A 20,448-nucleotide genomic window follows, 5' to 3' on the forward strand; every position below is an offset into this window, starting at 1 on the left:
TGTAATTTTCTGTTTCACTGGTTCATCTCTTCATATTCACATTACTAATACAAAATATTCTGCTACTGTTTTGTGATAAATACCCATTATATATGAACATCACAGATTCTTATTAATCTGAGGAAGGATAAACAGATAACTACAATAACTGATGAACGTCATCTGAACAATGTTGAATAAAATACTTAAAAACCACTCGGATGTGGATCTTTAATTAGGCTTTTGATATTATGGTTCAGTTGAAACTATGTTTTTATTAAACATTGACTTAATTTAAAATTATTTATTTTCAGGCAAAATACCAGTTGTTTTTCCTCCTAAATTTATTTTATGTTTATTTTGGAATATTAAAGTAGATTACAATGTGGGAGAGTAAAAATTAATGACATGTTTAACTTTACATGAAAACTAAATTAACAAATATCCTCTATTTTATTGCAAGTTCAGAATAAGTAGCTTCATGTTTAGCTGTGAAAGATGTTTCTACAGCACCACCTGCTGGACATGAACTCAATTCCAGATTTTTTTTCATTTAACACGTGACTTACAGACTAAAGAAACGGAAAGTAATTTCAGGCGTTATTGAACTCATCTGTGAAACGCTGGGTATTAGATCTCTGCTGAAAATTCTTTCAAAGAAACTGCTGAAACTTTTGGTGAGTCTGACTGTTGAAATATTTTGACAAAATGGCAGAGAGAGCTCTTTTTGAAAGTTACCTGAGCTGCCATGTTTGTTCAGAGACTTTCAGAGATCCTGTGTCTCTGAGCTGCAACCACAGCTTCTGTTCAAGCTGCCTGCAGAAATTCTGGGAACAAACTGGAAACAAGAACTGTCCCATCTGTAAACGGACGTCAAAGGAGGATCCGTCCATCAACTTCTCCCTCAAAGAACTCGCTGATTTGTTTGGTGAGAAAAAGAAAGGAGCCTCAACTGAGATGGAAAGAGAGAAGAAGAAAGAGAAGGTGGTGTGTGAGAAACACTCAGAGGTTCCTTATTGGTTCTGTAAAGACGAGCAGAGAGCTGTGTGTCCTGTCTGTGAGTTTTCTCTCCACCAGAGTCACAAAGTGGTTCCTATAGAAGAAGCAGTCAGTGAGCTGAAGGAGCAGCTGAAATCTGACTTAAAGTCTCTGCAGGACAAGAGGAACAAACACAAACAAGTGGAGAAAACATACGATGATGTGATTCAACACTCCAAGAAGCAGGTGTTGTCCACAGAGAGACGGATCAGAGCAGAGTTCAACAAGCCCCACCAGGTCCTGAGAGAGGAAGAGGAGTCCAGACTGGCAGCTCTGAGGGAGGAAGAGGAGCAGAAGAGGAAGACTATCATGGGGGAGATGAAGAGGGTTGAGGAGCAGATCTCCTCTCTGTCAGACAGCATCTCTGCTGTTGAAGAAGAGCTGCAGAAAGACAACGAGTTGTTCCTCAGCAGTTATGAAGCCACTCAGAGCAGAGCCAGAGGTCAGAGGTCACTGCCAGTTCCACAGCTGGTCTCAGGAGCTCTGATAGATGTGGCCAAACACCTGGGCAACCTGTCCTTCAGAGTCTGGGAGAAGATGAAGGACCAGGTGAAGTTCAGACCCGTCATTCTGGACCCAAACACTGCAAATGGATGGATCCATCTGTCTGATGATCTGACCAGTTTGAGACATGGAGACACAGAGCAGCAGCTTCCTGATAATCCAGAGAGAAACACTAAATACTGGAATGTTTTTGGTTCCGAGGGCTTCAAGTCAGGGAAACACAGCTGGAATGTGGAGGTGGGAGATCATCCTCGCTGGACTGCTGGTTTGGCTAAAGAGTCTGTGGACAGGAAGGGAGAGAGACATGCTTCACCAGAAAATGGAATCTGGTGTTTACTGCATCATGATGGAAAATACACTAATGGAGTTGGTGAGACTCTCAAACTGAAGAAGAGTCTCCAGAGGATCAGAGTCCAGTTGGACTATGACATGGGGACAGTTTCCTTCTACGATTCTGAAGACATGACTCTCATCTACACTCACAGAGACACTTTCACTGAGAAACTCTTCCCTTATTTTAACGTTTCCCCAGCAGGTGATGCTAAAACGTCTGATCTCAAAATCTGTCAACTAAGATTTATTTTTAAATAAACTGCAAAGTTTTGTTTTTGTTTTTATTTTTACCAAATTAATCTAAATGAATTCTGGGACCTTGTAAAATTCAGGACTATACAATTCATGGTTACAGTATTGAACCATCAACTTCCACACAATGTTCAAAAATGTTTTGTGACAGAGAGAGGGGTTACAATTTAAGCGGAGAAGGAAATTCTAAAAAACAGTCATAAGAGGTTTTTTATATCGGTGTGTGGTGGATTTATGGAATGGATTAAATGATGAGTTTAAACAAAGTACAATTATCTGTAAGGATTTGTTTTTTTTCTGTGTGTTTATTTTGGTTTTCTGTGTCAATTGAGTCTCCCTGTTGTCCTGTCTACCCCTTGATTGCTCCCAGCTGTGTCTCATTCCCTTGACTGCCCTCTGTGTATTTAAGTTCACCCCTGTTTCTTATTTCCTTGTCTTGTCTGTTAGCAGTGTTATCCTGTCCAGTTGCTACCTTTTGCTCACCTGTGCTGCCTGGATTTTGTGCTTATTTTTCATTAAATCTTTATTTCTCTCACCATAACCTGGGTCCATTGTGTCAGTCTGTTTGCTGACTGACTTCATAATATTTTAATGTTACATTTTTATAATGCAAATCACTTTGAACTTCCTTGTGGCTGAAATATATTACACAAATAAACTTGATTTGACTTGATATGATGGTTTGTTTTCTAATCTAGTTAGTTTTTCTCAGTTGCTTTAGTGCATTTTTTTAGAACAGAATTGAAATTCTCAAAACCACTTTTTCACTCTTTAAATTATTGTGCAGATAAAAAAAAACATTTTTTATTTGCAACTTGCAACTTGGAGTAAGTTGCAAATGTTTTGGTCCATAATGCAAGTAATTATGTACATATGTCTGTTTTCTCTACTTTTATAATTGGTTATATCATGTTGATCAAAATGTATTATACGGTTACATTTTCTCAACATTGACAACATTCAAGTAAAGTTCATTCAAAATGCTTGATGTAGTTGTCACAATAGGTGAAGCATATTTTTATACATTTCCATTAGACTTTTTTTTCTGAATCTGTCCTGAACTGATAAATTGATCCCAGGTGAATCCTGAGTTTCTTCAAAGTAGGTAAATGTGGGGAGCATTAGAACCGATGTTTAAACAGCTCAAAAGTACATCTCATGAAAAATCAATAAATCTGCTAAATCAAAACAATCAAGGCAAAGGAAGACAGCAATCACCCAGTCCAGATACTAAATTAGTGAAGTTGGAGGATTTTATCTCCAGTGTTCTCTTGTTCTTTACCGTTCTCCTCTGTCATTACTCATTGATGATAATACACATTCTGATCTTGTAGGTTTATTATCTGGCAAGCCTTTAAAATGGGCAGAACCCTGAATTCAAACCTGCACTTTTGCTGTAGCTTTCAAGAGTTTATTCAGACATATGAACAAAATTAGAACAATTTAGTTTCCAGCCAGAACAATAATAGTAGAAATTATTTCTCTGGTTTGAACACAAGGACAGAAGCAGCAACGTTCAGCTGTGAAAATGTCCTCATAGCGCCATCTACTGGAGGAAAATACTCACAGCAGATAAATATCATTTTGACATTTATTGAACACATCACTGATATTGCAAACTCAAAGCTTAATTGCAATAAACAAAACTGATGCAAGTCAATAAGACCTTTATTGACAACCAGACAGATGTAACACTGAGGAAGTCTTACCAATAATAATAAAACAAAAACTACAATGATGCCTTTCCTCTGAAAACCAGAACATCGTCTGATGAAGTATTGGGCTTTATCATGTTTTAATGTGTCGCTATATTAGTTTATTTATTCTTTTGGTGAATAAAAAAAAGTTATGACTTTGTTTTAGTATATAGAAAATGTTATCAGCAACATGTTTTACAGCTCACATATTAGCCTAGCAGAACCGGCCGGCACCGCCCCTTCATGCATGTCAGTGATTGGTTCCTGTGCTGCTCAGAACTCTGTGTCCGTTTTTAAAAGAGAAAAGCTGTTTGCAGCAACGTTCAGCTGTGAAAAATGGAAGTCAATTCCAGGAATTGACTTCCTGGAAATTAAGCACATTCATTTTGAGGTGATCACAGAACATTAAAGAGTGTTCAGCTGAATATTCACTAGAAGACTGAAATGAAAAGTTCTGTGTTTATTGTTTCTATTCTTCTTCAGTTAAAGCATTAAAACAGAAGTTTGCTTCTTAAAATGTGAAGCAGTTGTTCACTAAATGTTCAAAGAAACTATTGCACTAAATGAAAGCACAAAGTTCACCTGGAAGTGTTACACAATGACCTGCCAGACTGGAAACACGTCACTGAAAGGAAAGTGAAAGTATTTTTAACATAGAGGAACAGAGCTGACACGCTACTGCAGGGTGGAAGATTTGACTTGAAACACAAACGTTTAATGAAAGAAAAGCAAGAAACTTTGTCTTGGTGAGTTCTGGGACTGAGAGATTTCTGTAGAAAATGGCAGAAAATATTGAAAGTTTCCTGAGGTGCCATCTTTGTTCAGAGATTTTCAGAGATCCTGTGTCTCTGAGCTGCAACCACAGCTTCTGTTCAAGCTGCCTGCAGAAGTGCTGGGAACAAACTGGAAACAAGAACTGTCCCATCTGTGAAAGAAGATCTTCCAAGGATTTTCCAATAAACTTCAATCTGCAGGAACCGTTTGATCAAAGTTCAAAGGAGATAAATTTCCTGCAGATAAATCCCATCTTAAAGGAACTAGCTGATTCTGCACGACAGAAACCTGGATCATCAGAGACAGAAAAAGGAGAAAAGCAGCAGAGTCACCAAGTGGTTCCTATAGAAGAAGCAGTCAGTGAGCTGAAGGAGCAGCTGAAATCTGACTTAAAGTCTCTGCAGGACAAGAGGAACAAACACAAACAAGTGGAGAAAACATACGATGATGTGATTCAACACTCCAAGGAGCAGGTGTTGTCCACAGAGAGACAGATCAGAGCAGAGTTCAACAAGCTCCACCAGTTCCTGAGAGAGGAAGAGGAGTCCAGACTGGCAGCTCTGAGGGAGGAAGAGGAGCAGAAGAGGAAGACTATCATGGGAGAGATGAAGAGGATTGAGGAGCAGATCTCCTCTCTGTCAGACAGCATCTCTGCTGTTGAAGAAGAGCTGCAGAAAGACAACGTGTCGTTCCTCAGCAGTTATGAAGCCACTCAGAGCAGAGCCAGAGGTCAGAGGTCACTGCCAGATCCACAGCTGGTCTCAGGAGCTCTGATAGATGTGGCCAAACACCTGGGCAACCTGTCCTTCAGAGTCTGGGAGAAGATGAAGGACCAGGTGAAGTTCAGTCCCGTCATTCTGGACCCAAACACTGCAAATGGATGGATCCATCTGTCTGATGATCTGAGCTGTGTGAAACATGGAGACACATGGCAGCAGCTTCCTGATAATCCAGAGAGAAACACTAATCACTACAATGTTTTTGGTTCTGAGGGCTTCAGCTCAGGGAAACACAGCTGGGATGTGGAGGTGGGAGATCATCCTGACTGGAGTGTCGGTTTGGTTAAAGAGTCTGTGGACAGGAAGGGAGAGCTTCGTGTTTCACCAGAAAATGGAATCTGGTGTTTATGGCATCATGATAGAGAATACAATGACGTTGATGGTAAGACTCTCCCAGTGAACAAGAGTCTCCAGAGGATCAGAGTCCAGCTGGACTATGACATGGGGGACGTGTCCTTCTACAACCCTGAAGACATGACTCTCATCTGCACTCACAGAGACACTTTCACTGAGAAACTCTTCCCTTATTTTACTGTTAGTCCTGCCGGTGATGCTAAAACATCTGATCTCAAAATCTGCAAAAATGATATTTCTCCTTAAAGGTAAAAGTTAAGCGTTTCATTTTCCTGAATTACTTTAATCAATGTTTCTATTTGCGATCATCCCAACTTTCTTATTCAATTCTTTATTAACTTCTTTAATCCTTTTCAAGTTTTTCACACTTTAGTAGAAAACATAAAACATTGTTAGATAATGTTGTTCAAACTGGAACAAGCGTTTCACCGTCATCAGATTAATTAATTTAAACAAAGATTCTTTGTTTCTGAATCTTTTCAGTTTGTTTTAACTGTTCACATTTCTTCTCTGGACTCTTTTTTTTGGGAGGGATCGTCTCAAAAAAAAAGAAAATAGTATTAGAATAAGTAAGAAAATGTATTACAGAAAACTATACAAAATGATGTGTTATAGAACAGAGAAGTAGTTTACAGTTTCAGTGTTGGACCACAGCTATGTCCTTAATTTGAAAGTGTAGCCCTGAACAATAAGATTTAACTCCTTAGGGAGACACCCTTTAGCCTAATCAACACTTTTTAACATATATCAATAAAAAGCAATCTGTTTAAAATAATAAAAACTTAAGAAAGTAAAAGCCTTAACATATTGACAGAATTTCAGAACAAACATTTCAGAAATAACATACTAAACTGGTTTATAATGTCAGTCTTGTTTTTAGTTGTTGTTATTAACTTTAGCAGAAAAACTGACAATAAATATTTAGATTCACTTTCCTCTCTTTTCTCTCTGGTGCCGTTCACTTTGTGCCTTGTGGCTGAAATGTGTTAGAAAACTGATTCCACTTGACTTGATGTGATGATTTGTTTTAGATTCCTCAATGTGAAACATATTTCATAATAAAAACTGCTGCTGAAAACAATCTTTTTTGATTACTTTTAAAAGTTTATCTCTTAAACACATTCATTTGTTTATTTTTCTTTGGCTGTTGAAAAAATTTGTAGTTCACTGATCTTCAAATTACAGTCATAATTTTACGGTATACTTTTTTTCTGAATCTGTCCTGAACTGATAAATTGATCCCAGGTAAATCTTGAGTTTCTCCAATGTAGGTAAATGTTGTAAGAATTAGATCAACCAGATTTTTTTTAATTGCTCAAAGGTGCATCTCATGAAAAATTAACTACATGTTGTATAGTGCCATAAAATAATATGTTACATTTATGACAACGGAAGGAGAAACATTTTCAGGGGGTCACCAGGCAGAGAGAAAGAAGAGGAGGAAGAGGAGTGAAGATGTAGAGGAGTGATGAGGCAAAACAGAAGAAGAGTCAGAAGAGGTCAAAGACATAATGCCAGTTTCCATCACTCCAACATCATCACGTAATGATTTGTAACCAACAAGATGCTGATGGAGTTCCTCTTACCATAATCCTCCTTCCTTAACACACTGAGAAATTTTTGTCAGGATGAAGATGGAAAAGTTATGATCTCCAGCCTCATATACAGATGATCCATCTGACTGCCATGGGTGCAGCATGTGAAGACATCACAGCAGAGGCTGGATAAGACACTGAAAGATGATTCAATGCATTGAAGGAAGATTTTCGTTGTGATGCGGCTCAAGACACAGGAACATGAGGAGGTGAAGGAAGACGGCAATCAGGGCCTGCCCAAGGCATAAGCAAACTAAGCAGCCACTTAGGGCCCCGGGGCCGCTAGAGGGCCCCTTAAGTGGAACTGATTTTTAGTAATGATTTCTATGTGATTATATTACCAAAAATACACAACTTCATTATAAAGTTGTGCTTATTTTACAATAATATATATTTGATAATCAGTGATGTCAGTATATTACTGAGTAGGATCACTTAATGCATTGCTATTTCAAATCCAGTAGTCGGATTACAGTTACTTATCGAAATCACTTTGCGTTACTATTTTATTTTATGTTTTAATTTTATTTCCTCTATGTGTCTTGGGGGAGTGACCGCGTCATTTCTATGCGATGGTATCAGCAGCGACAGAAATGTAAACAATGGAGGAAGCGGAGATGCGCATTTTGTTGCTGGAAAATCAAGAACTATTTTGAATTTCGCCAAACCCAATTATTATAAGCAGCTTTGAGCTCCTTTTTTCTAAAGTCGCTTGCAAATTTAATGAGTTGCTGGCTGCGCTCTTTTGGGCTCGTTTTTGAACGTGAAGCTGCTTATTGGGCTTGGAAATAAGCAGAGACTCATAATAAGCCCCAGAATTTGTCTGGCATCCAGTTAGTTTTAGCCAGACTCTCCCTGTCCATCATTTCCCGGATGATCCATCCCGCTGTGTCCTTATTAATGTCAAGTTAATATATTTGCTGTGAATGACGTCAAGCTCCGCGTTGCGCTCCAGAAAACTGCAAACATCGAGACGAATATGAACAGCGCAATAAACGCTGTTTTATTACGTCCGTAATGAACGTGCCCGTTCATTACGTGTCCGTAAAAGTTACACAACTGAAAGCCGTTATAGTAATTAATATTAAGATAAGTGTCACAAATCTGTGCAGTAGATATCTGAATTGTTGAACGGCAGGAGGAGCGCTGTGCGCTGCGCTGTGACAGCTAACAGGGCCGTAACACAGAACCTGGAGGCTGCGGCAGAGGGCTAGCGGGGGAACTCTAAAATCCTATTTAGAGTTTTCCAGACAATAGTGAAAGACAAAAACACACGCACAAATTACTTAAGTTTTTTGTTGTTGTACTGTTGTAACCATTAAACAATCTCCCCTTAAGTTCAAATTTGTAAGTGGAAATACATTGTTGATGTTACCATTATAAAATAACTTGCAATTAAGTATTGGCAAAGATCAATATAATTTTTACAGGTGGCAGAACATTATTGTCAACAGCTGCTGAAAGTAACTAAAAAGTTACTTTTATTGTAACTCTTTCCAAATCAAATAATCAGTAATCTATACATTACTTTTTCAAGGAGTAATCAGTAATCCGATTAAGGGTACTTTTTTAAAGTAACTATGCCATCACTGTCGATAATGTATATGTCATGGTTCAGGGTTTGGTGAGGTGAGATGAGACGCAGGCAGCCAGGATGAAGGTGAAAATGATGAATTTAATGACAAACCAGGAGAAACAACTGAAAATCACTGGCAGCACAGGAACAGACACAGACGTGAGACGAGGGTGGGACACGACGGCACAGGGAAACAGTTACAAATGACGAGGATCTGACACCGAACACAGGCAACAGGTGGGGCTAAATACACACAGGGTAATCAGGGGGATACGACACACCTGGGGAGCAATCAACAGGGAGGACAGAGACTCGGGGAACAGGACTACACAGGGAAAACAGGACTGAACACAGAAGAACTCAAAAATAAACACACAGAAACACAGATCACGACAGTATATGTAGAAATCTTTCTTATATGGGCAAAAAGAAAAAGAAAAAGAAAAATAATAAATTGCTCTTGTGGGCCCCCTAGTGGCAGCGGTAGGTACTGCGCTGAACGGTAACATGAGCTGCCATGCAGCGAGGACCCAAACCTCCAAATCTCCAGTGGAAGATAAGTTAGGGCCCATACACTGGTGGTGGAGGTCGGTGAAGGATGGGTGCCTGAAGAGCCAGGAGAGTGGAGGTGGAGAAGGGGTGGAGGTGGGTTGAGCGCAGCTGGAAAGCAGGAGATGCCAAGGATGGAGGTCCTTATCAGCAGGAGCTTGGTCGGTGATTGGCCGTTATGTGGCTTGGTCCGACGTTGATAGGTCAATGGCGATGAGCGAGACGCACCGTTTGGATGATGCAGGTGAGGCCAGAGAGTCTTCCAGTTTGAATTTATGCCAAGGCTTCATAATACATTTATTTATGTTTAATGGTTTCAGAGTACAAAAAAAGATTTTTCTGAACTGGTTGTAAAAAAACAACAACTTTGTTATAATGCTGAAGGGGAGTAAAAATCAGGTACATACATTTTATTAAGAGATTAAATTGGGGTCCAGTCAAAGTCCAGGCCTTAATCAAATTCAGAGTCTTTGGTGATACATGAAAATTACTATTTACAGATGCTCTTTGTCAACTCTAGACATCTCTCTCTAGATGTAAGAAGGAATGTAGATATAAGAATAAGAAAGAATGACCTTTGGAAGTAGAGATACTGACCAGACAGCAGCATGTTTAGAAAAAAACTACATCAGCCTCCACACAATAGATTCAAGTTTGTACCATGGCAAGGCATGTTAAAAACCTTCAAAATACATCCAGTCATCTTTCTAAACCTGATCATCACTGCATTAGAAGCTCGAGGAATCATGATGTGGGTTTCTTTTCCAGCGAAGAAAAGCAATCACAGCAATCTAAACGATTCCAAATTTAAAAATTAATTTCAGATTTTGGTTCTAAACTAACATAATTATATCATTGGAATTTGAGAAAGATATATGTTTAAGTGTTCTCTGTGTGAGTCTAAGCTTGACACAACTGTTGTAGCGCTGTCATTCTGCTGCAACCTTCTGGGATAAAATAATCTTGATATGTCAAAGGGAAGATCGACTCTGATTTCAGTTTGACTTGCACCGTTGAAGACCATGACTTCAAAAGCAAAAAGAAAGAAATTTATATCATTGATCTAATAATATTCTTAGGAAATTACCATACAAATCTAAACTTAGTCACTACTTCCTTTTCTCTGGTGTTTCAAAAAGAGTATCTGACTTTAATTACAGGAAAGCTATAGAAACACTTGATATCACATTATTTAATGAAATAAGCACCTCCTGACTTATTTCTTATTTCATAGAAACATTAATTGGTGTAAATGAATATTTAAATTTAAATGTGTTAATTTAGGCAGTTATTGATACATATATTATTAACTGTCTTGTTTTGATTAGTTCTTTCAATAAAGATTTGGAGAAAAAAATTAACGACACATAGAGGCGGCTTCTGGACTCCCTCTGATGGAGGCTGAAAGGAAATGCAGAGACCACAGAACCCAACCCAAATAAGTTTTCCACAGAATCTAAACTATGTTGAAATAGAAGCAGAGCTTTCCACATTCTGGATCTCCTCAGGTTCTGAACTGGGTCCACAGAACCACTAGAAGGTTCTGATTAGATGAGCTCAAACTAAGAGGAGCTCATCTAATCATTGGTTGTTTAAATGACAGAGTGAACCTGCCTCTTTCTCAAAGACTATGTGAAGTCTCAACATTTTCCACATTTTCACTGAAACAAATTTTCAGAAAAGTGAGGTGAGAACATCAAGTATCAGTTGTTCTTGTTTCTCACATTAAACTGAAAGACTCGGTCCACTGACTTCATGTTCTGGTCTTTTCATCATCAAAAACTTCCTGCAGAAAGTTGTTCTGCTCAATAAAGTTCAAAACTATCTCTTATCCTAAACTGGAATTTATCCTGGTCGAAATAGATAAACAAATAAGTAAAATGAGATCAGTATGGATCAACATTTAAATAAAGCTGTAAGTGAAAACGTGAGAAAATATAAAAATGATTTGTTATATTACGTTTATTAAAATTATTGGAAGAATAATTTCAGACATTTTTTCTCGGATATTTTCTTGTAATTTTCTGTTTCACTGGTTCATCTCTTCATATTCACATTACTAATACAAAATATTCTGCTACTGTTTTGTGATAAATACCCATTATATATGAACATCACAGATTCTTATTAATCTGAGGAAGGATAAACAGATAACTACAATAACTGATGAACGTCATCTGAACAATGTTGAATAAAATACTTAAAAACCACTCGGATGTGGATCTTTAATTAGGCTTTTGATATTATGGTTCAGTTGAAACTATGTTTTTATTAAACATTGACTTAATTTAAAATTATTTATTTTCAGGCCAAATACCAGTTGTTTTTCCTCCTAAATTTATTTTATGTTTATTTTGGAATATTAAAGTAGATTACAATGTGGGAGAGTAAAAATTAATGACATGTTTAACTTTACATGAAAACTAAATTAACAAATATCCTCTATTTTATTGCAAGTTCAGAATAAGTAGCTTCGTGTTTAGCTGTGAAAGATGTTCCTACAGCACCACCTGCTGGACATGAACTCAATTCCAGATTTTTTTTCATTTAACACGTGACTTACAGACTAAAGAAACGGAAAGTAATTTCAGGCGTTATTGAACTCATCTGTGAAACGCTGGGTATTAGATCTCTGCTGAAAATTCTTTCAAAGAAACTGCTGAAACTTTTGGTGAGTCTGACTGTTGAAATATTTTGACAAAATGGCAGAGAGAGCTCTTTTTGATCGTTACGTGAGCTGCCATGTGTGTACAGAGACTTTCAGAGATCCTGTGTCTCTGAGCTGCAACCACAGCTTCTGTTCAAGCTGCCTGCAGAAATTCTGGGAACAAACTGGAAACAAGAACTGTCCCATCTGTAAAAGACGATCTTCTAAAGATAATCCAGTAGTGAATTTTGCTCTTCAGGAACTTGCTGATTCTTTTGCTATCAGAAGTCTGAAGACATATGGATCATCAGAGACAGAAAAGGGAGAAAAGCAGCTGATGGTCTGCAGTAAACACCAAGAAGTCCCTAAGCTGTTCTGTAAAGACGAGCAGAGAGCTGTGTGTCCTGTCTGTGAGTTTTCTCTCCACCAGAGTCACAAAGTGGTTCCTACAGAAGAAGCAGTCAGTGAGCTGAAGGAGCAGCTGAAATCTGACTTAAAGTCTCTGCAGGACAAGAGGAACAAACACAAACAAGTGGAGAAAACATACGATGATGTGATTCAACACTCCAAGGAGCAGGTGTTGTCCACAGAGAGACGGATCAGAGCAGAGTTCAACAAGCCCCACCAGGTCCTGAGAGAGGAAGAGGAGTCCAGACTGGCAGCTCTGAGGGAGGAAGAGGAGCAGAAGAGGAAGACTATCATGGGAGAGATGAAGAGGATTGAGGAGCAGATCTCCTCTCTATCAGACAGCATCTCTGCTGTTGAAGAAGAGCTGCAGAAAGACAACATGTCATTCCTCAGCAGTTATGAAGCCACTCAAAGCAGAGCCAGAGGTCAGAGGTCACTGCCAGTTCCACAGCTGGTCTCAGGAGCTCTGATAGATGTGGCCAAACACCTGGGCAACCTGTCCTTCAGAGTCTGGGAGAAGATGAAGGACCAGGTGAAGTTCAGTCCTGTCATTCTGGACCCAAACACTGCTTACTATGGTCTGTATCTGTCTGATGATCTGACCAGTGTGAGACGTGGAGAAACAAAGCAGCAGCTTCCTGACAATCCAGAGAGAAACACCAACACTGGAACTGTTTTTGGTTCTGAGGGCTTCAAGTCAGGGAAACACAGCTGGGATGTGGAGGTGGGAGATCATCCAGACTGGACTCTGGGTGTAGTTAAAGAGTCAGCTGAGAGGAAGGGTGAGAGACGTGCTTCACCAAAATATGGGATCTGGAGTTTATGGCATGGTGATGGAAAATACACGAATACTGTCGGGGAGATTGTCCCAGTGAAGAAGAGTCTCCGAAGGATTAACGTCCAGCTGGACTACGACATGGGGACGGTTTCCTTTTATGACTCTGAAGACATGACTCACATCTACACTCACAGAGACACTTTCACTGAGAAACTCTTCCCTTATTTTGGTGTTAGAAGGGCAGGAAATGCTAAAACATCTGATATTAAAATCTCTCACAGGAACATTTCTGTCTAATGTTAAGGGATATTCTTTAAAAGATAGATATAGTATCAACAAAGTGTCTATATGTGTCCAAACTAGCTGGTGTTAAAATAATTTGTGAAAGTGTTAAAAGGTTGACATCAGTTTATTTATTAAAGCAACACTAGACATTGTTTTATATTCAACAATACTTGGTGTCACGTTAACATTACAATGGTGTTGGTGTTAAAATATATTGTTAAAAGTTACACCAATGTAGTGTCAATCATGCCATGTCCAGGCGAGGAATTAAGCCCAGGACCTTCTTGCTGCAAGGCAACAGACCAACTGCACCACTAAGCAGCCTATTTGGATACATTTCGGCAATTATGTTGGATTAAGAACGTAAATCTTTTTTTTCCTAATCATAACCTCATGAACATGCACAGCTTTTTCGAGGTAACGAACAATTTGTGCGAGGGAATTAAAAAAACATCCCCACATCATCTTGGAGGCTTTAAATCAGCAGTTTGCAATGTTGGCTCTTTAAACACAAAGTAGCATGTACTCTGCAGCCGTTATATGAAGGTGTGGCTTAAGCAACATCAACCAATTAACACTCGAATTTAACTATGCCAATATGTCAGAAGTTACACTGGCAGTGTTACTTTAAAGGTTTGTGGTGTTAAAACAACTACCACAATTCTTATTTAACACTACACCTAAGATTTTAACACTGCTATTTTACTGTGTAAAATCAGGTCTATTTATTGCTGTTATCCCTTCAGTGTGGAAGCCCGTTTCCTCCACTCTGTCAAAAAAAATAAAAAATAATAAAAAAAATCTCATTATAATAATCTCATTATTTTGAGATACCATCATACAAACCCTCCTGACCCCAGTAAGGGACAAGGGTGTATAGAAAATGGATGGATTGATGGGTGGATCTTCCATACATTTGAATTTAAAGTTAATCATTAAAATGAAATAGAAACAGAAAGACACCTGCAGAAATAAATGTAAAAATGTAGAAATAAATAAATGTAAAAATGGGACTTTTCTTGTTCTTGATGCAGTATTCTGTGTTTCAAACACTTATGTTTGCAGTCTTGTCTTTGGTCTGTGGTTAGTTTTGAAACCCAGATGTACATACAATTTAATTAATGCTTTAGAAAAACCAGTAACACTTTATTTGATGGGATGTGCATAAAACTGACATTACACCCGTCATGAAGATGAAAGAGTTTTTATGAATGTTTACAACAGTTGTCATGAAGTGTCATTATTTACCAAGTAATGCAAAGTTGTCACTTTTAATGTAACTTTGCATTAAAAGTGTCATTATTTACTGAATGACACTTCATGACAACATTCATAAATATTGATGAAATCTCTTTCATGGTCATTACAGGTGTTATGTCAGTCTTATGCACACTCTTGTCAAATAAAGTGTTACCAAAAAACTTCTGTTACTTCTACATAACATATTGGTCTGTGGTCTCTTTTAAAAGACACTTAAACATCTGTTGCTAAAATTCCTTTTTATTAGTTTTTTAATCATTGTTGGGCCTTAGATTGTTGTGCTAGGTTAAGTTTATTGTGAAGAACTTTGCGATTTTTAGGTTTTCAAAGGTGAAGTATAAAGTTTTACTTAAGATTAATTTGCAGAAACCCCTCCACCCCCCAAGAACAGAATTAAACTTTGGGGCAATTTTTATTATATAGTTTTGTTTGGGACTGAACTTCACCTGGTCCTTCATCTTCTCCCAGACTCTGAAGGACAGGTTGCCCAGGTGTTTGGCCACATCTATCAAACCTTGATTTCAAAATTGTACTATTAAACTTCATATTTAACCAACTATATATTTTATACCTTTTGCAAACTAGTAGCAGTTGTACATGCATGTATTTATTTATGCATGTCTACAAGTTTATTTGTTTAGTTACAATATAATAAAATATCCTTATTTTAGCTGCACATTTGGTTGATGTAGTTCATTAGATTTTATCCAGTTTAGTTCATTAAAGTTTTGGGGCAATTTAGTTGAAAGAGTTTTGAGTTTTTTTACTCAAATCTACATCACAGACTTTGCTGACTTTTTTGAAGTTCACAATATTTTACCACATGATGGCGACAGAGATCTTTTTTCAAATATTGTGTATTTACCGAGTTTCTTAGTTTTCCTTGAGGTTTTTATAATTGCATCAGCAAAACAGTTTCATCAACACTCAGCTGTACAACAAATCAGGATATATGTTACCTACTGTACTTTATGATATGATGAAGATCCGTTTTTCTTTTTGACTGTTGCAAACAACATAATATATATATATATATATATTGCATTGCTTATTTACCCTGGTGAAAAATAAATATACTAAGTATGTTAAATATTAGTATACTTGATCATACTTTAAGTCAGACTAATCATGAGTAATACTTCAAGTTCGCTTAGGTATAGGTTATTTTATTCAAATAGCACAGTTTCAGCAACAAGGCAATAGAAAGCGCTTTACAGGAATTAAAAGGAAATACAAACAAAATAACAAACCAAAGGAAAAAGCAAAAGAATAAAAAGCTAATAATGTTCAAAAATAAGTAAACTAGATGCTCCTTTTCAGGGTTGCTAGATAAGTAGAAGGAAGTTAAAGTAGGATTAGTTAACTTAAAGTGTGACATTTTGGAACAAATAATTTTGTGCTTAGTGTATTTTAATAGTATTTAAATTGTATTAAATCACAATTTAAAACGTACTAAGTGTACTTTCACATACTTTTTTGGAACAACTAAAATTATACTTAGCATACTTTAAGTATATTGCTTTTTAAACATGCATGATTAGTATATTTTGAGTGTACTATTTTGTGATTGAATTACATTTAAAATATATTTAGAATGTACTTTTATAAAAATCAGAAGTTTGCTTCTTAAAATGTGAAGCAGTTGTTTACAAAATGTTCAAAGAAATTTTATTGCACTAAATGAGAAGCACAAAGTTCACCTTGAAGTGTTACACAATGACCTGTCAGCCTGGAAACACGTCACTGAAAGGAAAGTGAAAGTATTTTTAACATAGAGGAACAGAGCTGAGACGCCATTACAGNGCACAAAAATGTGCAAATGTGAATTTTGCATAATAGGTCCCCTTTAAGGTATTCAGTATTACCACAGCTGCATCCCTAATGATAAATTTGTTTCTGCTTTCATAATGTTGATTGAAGTGAAGAGTTAATGGTATATAACGGTATCTGATACAACTAGAGTCTGAATTATTTTTTTTTCAGTGGCTTCCATTTAGTGAAGGGATTCATTTGAACTTCTTTCTTCTGAATAGAGCTGAGGAACAGGTTTATAATGAATATCTCTAAATAAACATCTCATCTGACTGGTAGAACAATTAACAGGAAAAGCAGAAAGAAAGTAACTTCAATAACTCTTCCTGAGCTGTGAAACTTCATTACACTGTGTCAGATCTCTGCCAAAGGAGGAGAGTTTCTCCACTCTCCTCCTTTGGCAGAGATCTGACACAGTGTAATGAAGGACTTTTTTGCTGTTGAGAATCTTTTTTAAAGAAAAAAGACTTTGACAGAAAATGGCAGAGAGAGCTCTTCTTGAAAGTTTCCTGAGCTGCCATGTGTGTTTGGAGACTTTCAGAGATCCTGTGTCTCTGAGCTGCAACCACAGCTTCTGTCTTAGCTGTCTGCAGAAATCGTGGAACAAACTGGAAACAAGAACTATCTGTAAAAAAGATCATCAAGAGAGACACTTCCAGTGAGCGCTATACTGAAGAATCTGTCCGACTCCTTTTAAAAAATACAGCAAGCTGAATCGGCTGATCAGGAAAAACCAGATAAATTAGACATTTGCTGTAAGCATCCAGAAGATCCGTATATATTCTGTGGAAATGTGAAGACAGATAATTGTTCTGTCAGTGACGTTTCTCTTGACGAGGGTCCTGCAGTCAGTGAGCTGAAGGAGCAGCTGAAATCTGACTTAAAGTCTCTGCAGGACAAGAGGAACAAACACAAACAAGTGGAGGAAACATACGATGATGTGATTCAACACTCCAAGAATCAGGTGTTGTCCACAGAGAGACAGATCAGAGACACTTTCACTGAGAAACTCTTCCCTTGTGTTAGTGTTTGTTCTGCAGGTGATGCAAAAACCTCTGATCTCAAAATCTGTCAAACTAAGATTTATTTTTAAAGAAAGTTCAAAGTTTTGTTTTTATTTTACTGAATTATTGTGATCAATGAAATTCTGGGACCTAGTACAATTTAACACTGTATACAATTTATGTTTAAAGTATTAAACCATCAACTTCCACACAATGTTCAAAATTATTTTGTGACAGAGAGAGGGGTTATAATTTTAGAGGTAAAGGGAATTTTAAAAAACAATGACAAGATGTTTTGTATATCAGTGTGTTGTAGATTTATGGAATGTATTAAATGATGAGCTTAAACAAAGTACCAGTTCTCTGAACTTAAACAAAATTTAAGCACAAGTTTATGCAAAATTCTTAAGCAAGTTGTCATAAGTGAAGCATATTTCTGTACATTTCCATTAGACTTTTTTCTGAATCTGTCCTGAACTGATAAATTGATCCCAAGTGAATCCTGAGTTACTCCAATGTAGCTAGATCAGCCAGATTTTTTTTAAAGTAGCTCAAAGGTGCATCTCATTAAAAATCAGCTGGAAAGTATATAGTGAATATATCCAGAAAACAACATAATGTTACATTTCTAACAATGGAAAGAAAAATATTTGGACGGGGTTAACAGCCAGAGAGATTAAGAAGAGGCGGAGGAGAGAGGATGTAGATGAGTTAGGATGCAAAACAGAAGAAGAGTCAGAATAGGTCAAAGACATAATGCCAGTTTCCATCACTCCAACATAATGTAATGATTTGTAACCAACAAGATACTGATGGGGTTCCTCTCCCCATAATCCTCATTCCTTAACACTGAGACATTTTTCTCAGGATGAAGATGGAAAAGTTCTGATCACCAGCCTCATAGATGATCCATCTGGCTGCCATGGGTGCAGCATGTGAAGACATCACAGCAGAGGCTGGATAAGACACTGAAAGATGATTCAATGCATTGAAGGAAGATTTTCTTTGTGGTGCGGCTCAAGACACAGAAACATGAGGAGGTGAAGGAAGACGGCAATCACCCAGTCCAGATAATAAACTGGTGAAGTTGGTGGTTAGATGGTTTTTGCTCCAATGTTTACTTGTCCTCATTTGTTTCCTTCTGTCATTTCTCAGTGATAACAGTAAGATTTCTCATCCTGTAGGTTTACTATCTGGCAATGGGCAGAAGCCCGAGTTCACTGGAAATTTACCTGTAACTTTCAAGAGTTTATCAGACATAAGCAATTAGAATATTTTCTTTTTGCAGCCAGAACAATAATTGTGGAAAATATTTCTCTGGTTTGAACACAAGGACAGAAGCAGCAATGTTCAGCTGTGAAAAATGTCCTCATAGCGCCATCTGCTGGAGGAAAATACTCACAGCAGATAAATATCATTTTGACAACGTTTATTGAACACATCACTGATATTGCAAACTCAAAGCTTCACTGCAATAAACAGAACTGATGCAAGTCAGTAAGACCTTTATTGACAACCAGACAGATGCAAGACCAAGGAAGTTTTACCAATAACAATAAAACAAAAACAATGATGACTTTCCTCTGAAATCCAGAACATTGTCATGATTTGGTATTGTTTGTGGTGAGAGAGATCCTCATAGGCCCAGGCAGACATTTAGAAGGTGTTTAATGATGATCCAGGATAACAAAATCCAGAAATACAAGGAGCAACGAGGAACAATAGTGACAGACAGACAACATTAGACAAGGACCCAACAAGGAACAGACAACAGGTGGGACTAAATACACAGGGAGGGTAATCACAGAAATGAGACACAGCTGGGAACAATCAGGACGGCACAGAGACTCAGGGGAAAACAGGACACAGAAAACCTCAAACTAACACAGAAAACACAGAACCTAACAAACATCCTCTGATAAAGCATTGAACTTTATCACATTTTAAAGAGTCGTCATCTTTTAGTTTATTTACTCTTTTGGTGAATAAAAATAGTTATGACTGTTTAAGTATATAGAAAACATTATCAATAACATAGCAGCTGAATATTCACTAGAAGACTTAAATGCAAAATAAGTCTCTGTTTATTGCTTCTTCTCTTTTTGAGTTAAAGCATTAAATCAGAAGTTTGCTTCTTAAAATATGAAGCAGTTGTTCACTAAATGTTCAAAGAAATTTTATTGCACTAAATGAGAAGCACAAAGTTCACCTGGAAGTGTTACACAATAACCTGTCAGAGTGGAAACACGTCACTGAGAGGAAAATGAAAGTATTTTTAACATAGAGGAACAGAGCTGAGACGCCATTACAGGGTGGAAGATTTGACTTGAAACACAAAGATATAATCTGAAGAGAAAGAAGAAACTTTGACTTGGTGAGTTCTGGGACTGAGAGATTTCTGTAGAAAATGGCAGAAAATATTGCAGTACTTGAAAGTTTCCTGAGCTGCCATGTTTGTTCAGAGACTTTCAGAGATCCTGTGTCTCTGAGCTGCAACCACAGCTTCTGTTCAAGCTGCCTGGAGGAATTCTGGGAACAAACTGGAAACAAGAACTGTCCCATCTGTAAAAGAAGATTGTCAAAGGACAATCTGATTGTAAATTTTGGACTGAAGGAACTGGCTGATTCTTTTACTGGAAGACAGAAATCCGGATCATCAGAGACAAAAAAAGGAGAAAAGCAGCTGATGGTCTGCAGTGAACACCAAGAAGATACTAAACTGTTCTGTAAAGACGAGCAGAGAGCTGTGTGTCCTGTCTGTGAGTTTTCTCTCCACCAGAGTCACAAAGTGGTTCCTATAGAAGAAGCAGTCAGTGAGCTGAAG

The 20,448-nt window shown here is 37.5% G+C and overlaps 3 protein-coding genes and 1 long non-coding RNA gene across 5 annotated transcripts in view; 3 read left to right on the forward strand and 1 right to left on the reverse strand.

The window, feature by feature from the left end:
• The window catches only part of LOC106955961 (nuclear factor 7, brain-like), a 9,407-nt gene extending 2,625 nt beyond the window's left edge, over positions 1-6,782 (forward strand). Inside the window, exon 2 of one of the 2 annotated variants that reach the window (XM_015046421.1) lies at positions 4,920-6,782. In XM_015046421.1, coding sequence (XP_014901907.1) covers positions 4,920-5,956 — 1,037 coding nt within the window. In that variant the 3' untranslated portion in view covers positions 5,957-6,782. Of the gene's footprint in view, positions 1-4,915 lie in introns of both variants that reach the window. The other variant, XM_015046420.1, reaches the window with a different exon arrangement.
• LOC106955960 (nuclear factor 7, brain-like) lies at positions 538-2,779 on the forward strand. Its single transcript, XM_015046419.1, has one exon. It carries the CDS (start codon positions 688-690, stop codon positions 2,110-2,112), a length of 1,425 nt encoding a protein of 474 aa, XP_014901905.1. The 5' UTR covers positions 538-687; the 3' UTR covers positions 2,113-2,779.
• On the reverse strand, positions 5,867-17,731 carry LOC106955963 (uncharacterized). Its single transcript, XR_001426688.1, has 3 exons — positions 17,698-17,731; positions 16,530-16,537; positions 5,867-5,931 (listed from the first exon to the last, which is right to left on the reverse strand). It is a non-coding gene; the product is annotated as an uncharacterized LOC106955963 (long non-coding RNA).
• On the forward strand, positions 11,982-14,352 carry LOC106955958 (nuclear factor 7, brain-like). The gene has a single exon (XM_015046416.1). The coding sequence runs from the start codon at positions 12,133-12,135 to the stop codon at positions 13,558-13,560; it is 1,428 nt and encodes a 475-aa protein (XP_014901902.1). The 5' UTR covers positions 11,982-12,132; the 3' UTR covers positions 13,561-14,352.
• Positions 17,732-20,448: the final 2,717 nt, after the last annotated feature.

The sequence above is a fragment of the Poecilia latipinna genome, unplaced genomic scaffold (assembly GCF_001443285.1).
Source record: "Poecilia latipinna isolate Pla-1442-1.1 unplaced genomic scaffold, P_latipinna-1.0 Scaffold779, whole genome shotgun sequence".
NCBI lineage: Eukaryota > Metazoa > Chordata > Actinopteri > Cyprinodontiformes > Poeciliidae > Poecilia > Poecilia latipinna.

Excerpts from the sequence above, each read along its gene's own strand:
- LOC106955958 (XM_015046416.1), top strand. The coding sequence starts at position 12,133 with ATGGCAGAGAGAGCTCTTTTTGATCGTTACGTGAGCTGCCATGTGTGT.
- LOC106955960 (XM_015046419.1), top strand. The coding sequence starts at position 688 with ATGGCAGAGAGAGCTCTTTTTGAAAGTTACCTGAGCTGCCATGTTTGT.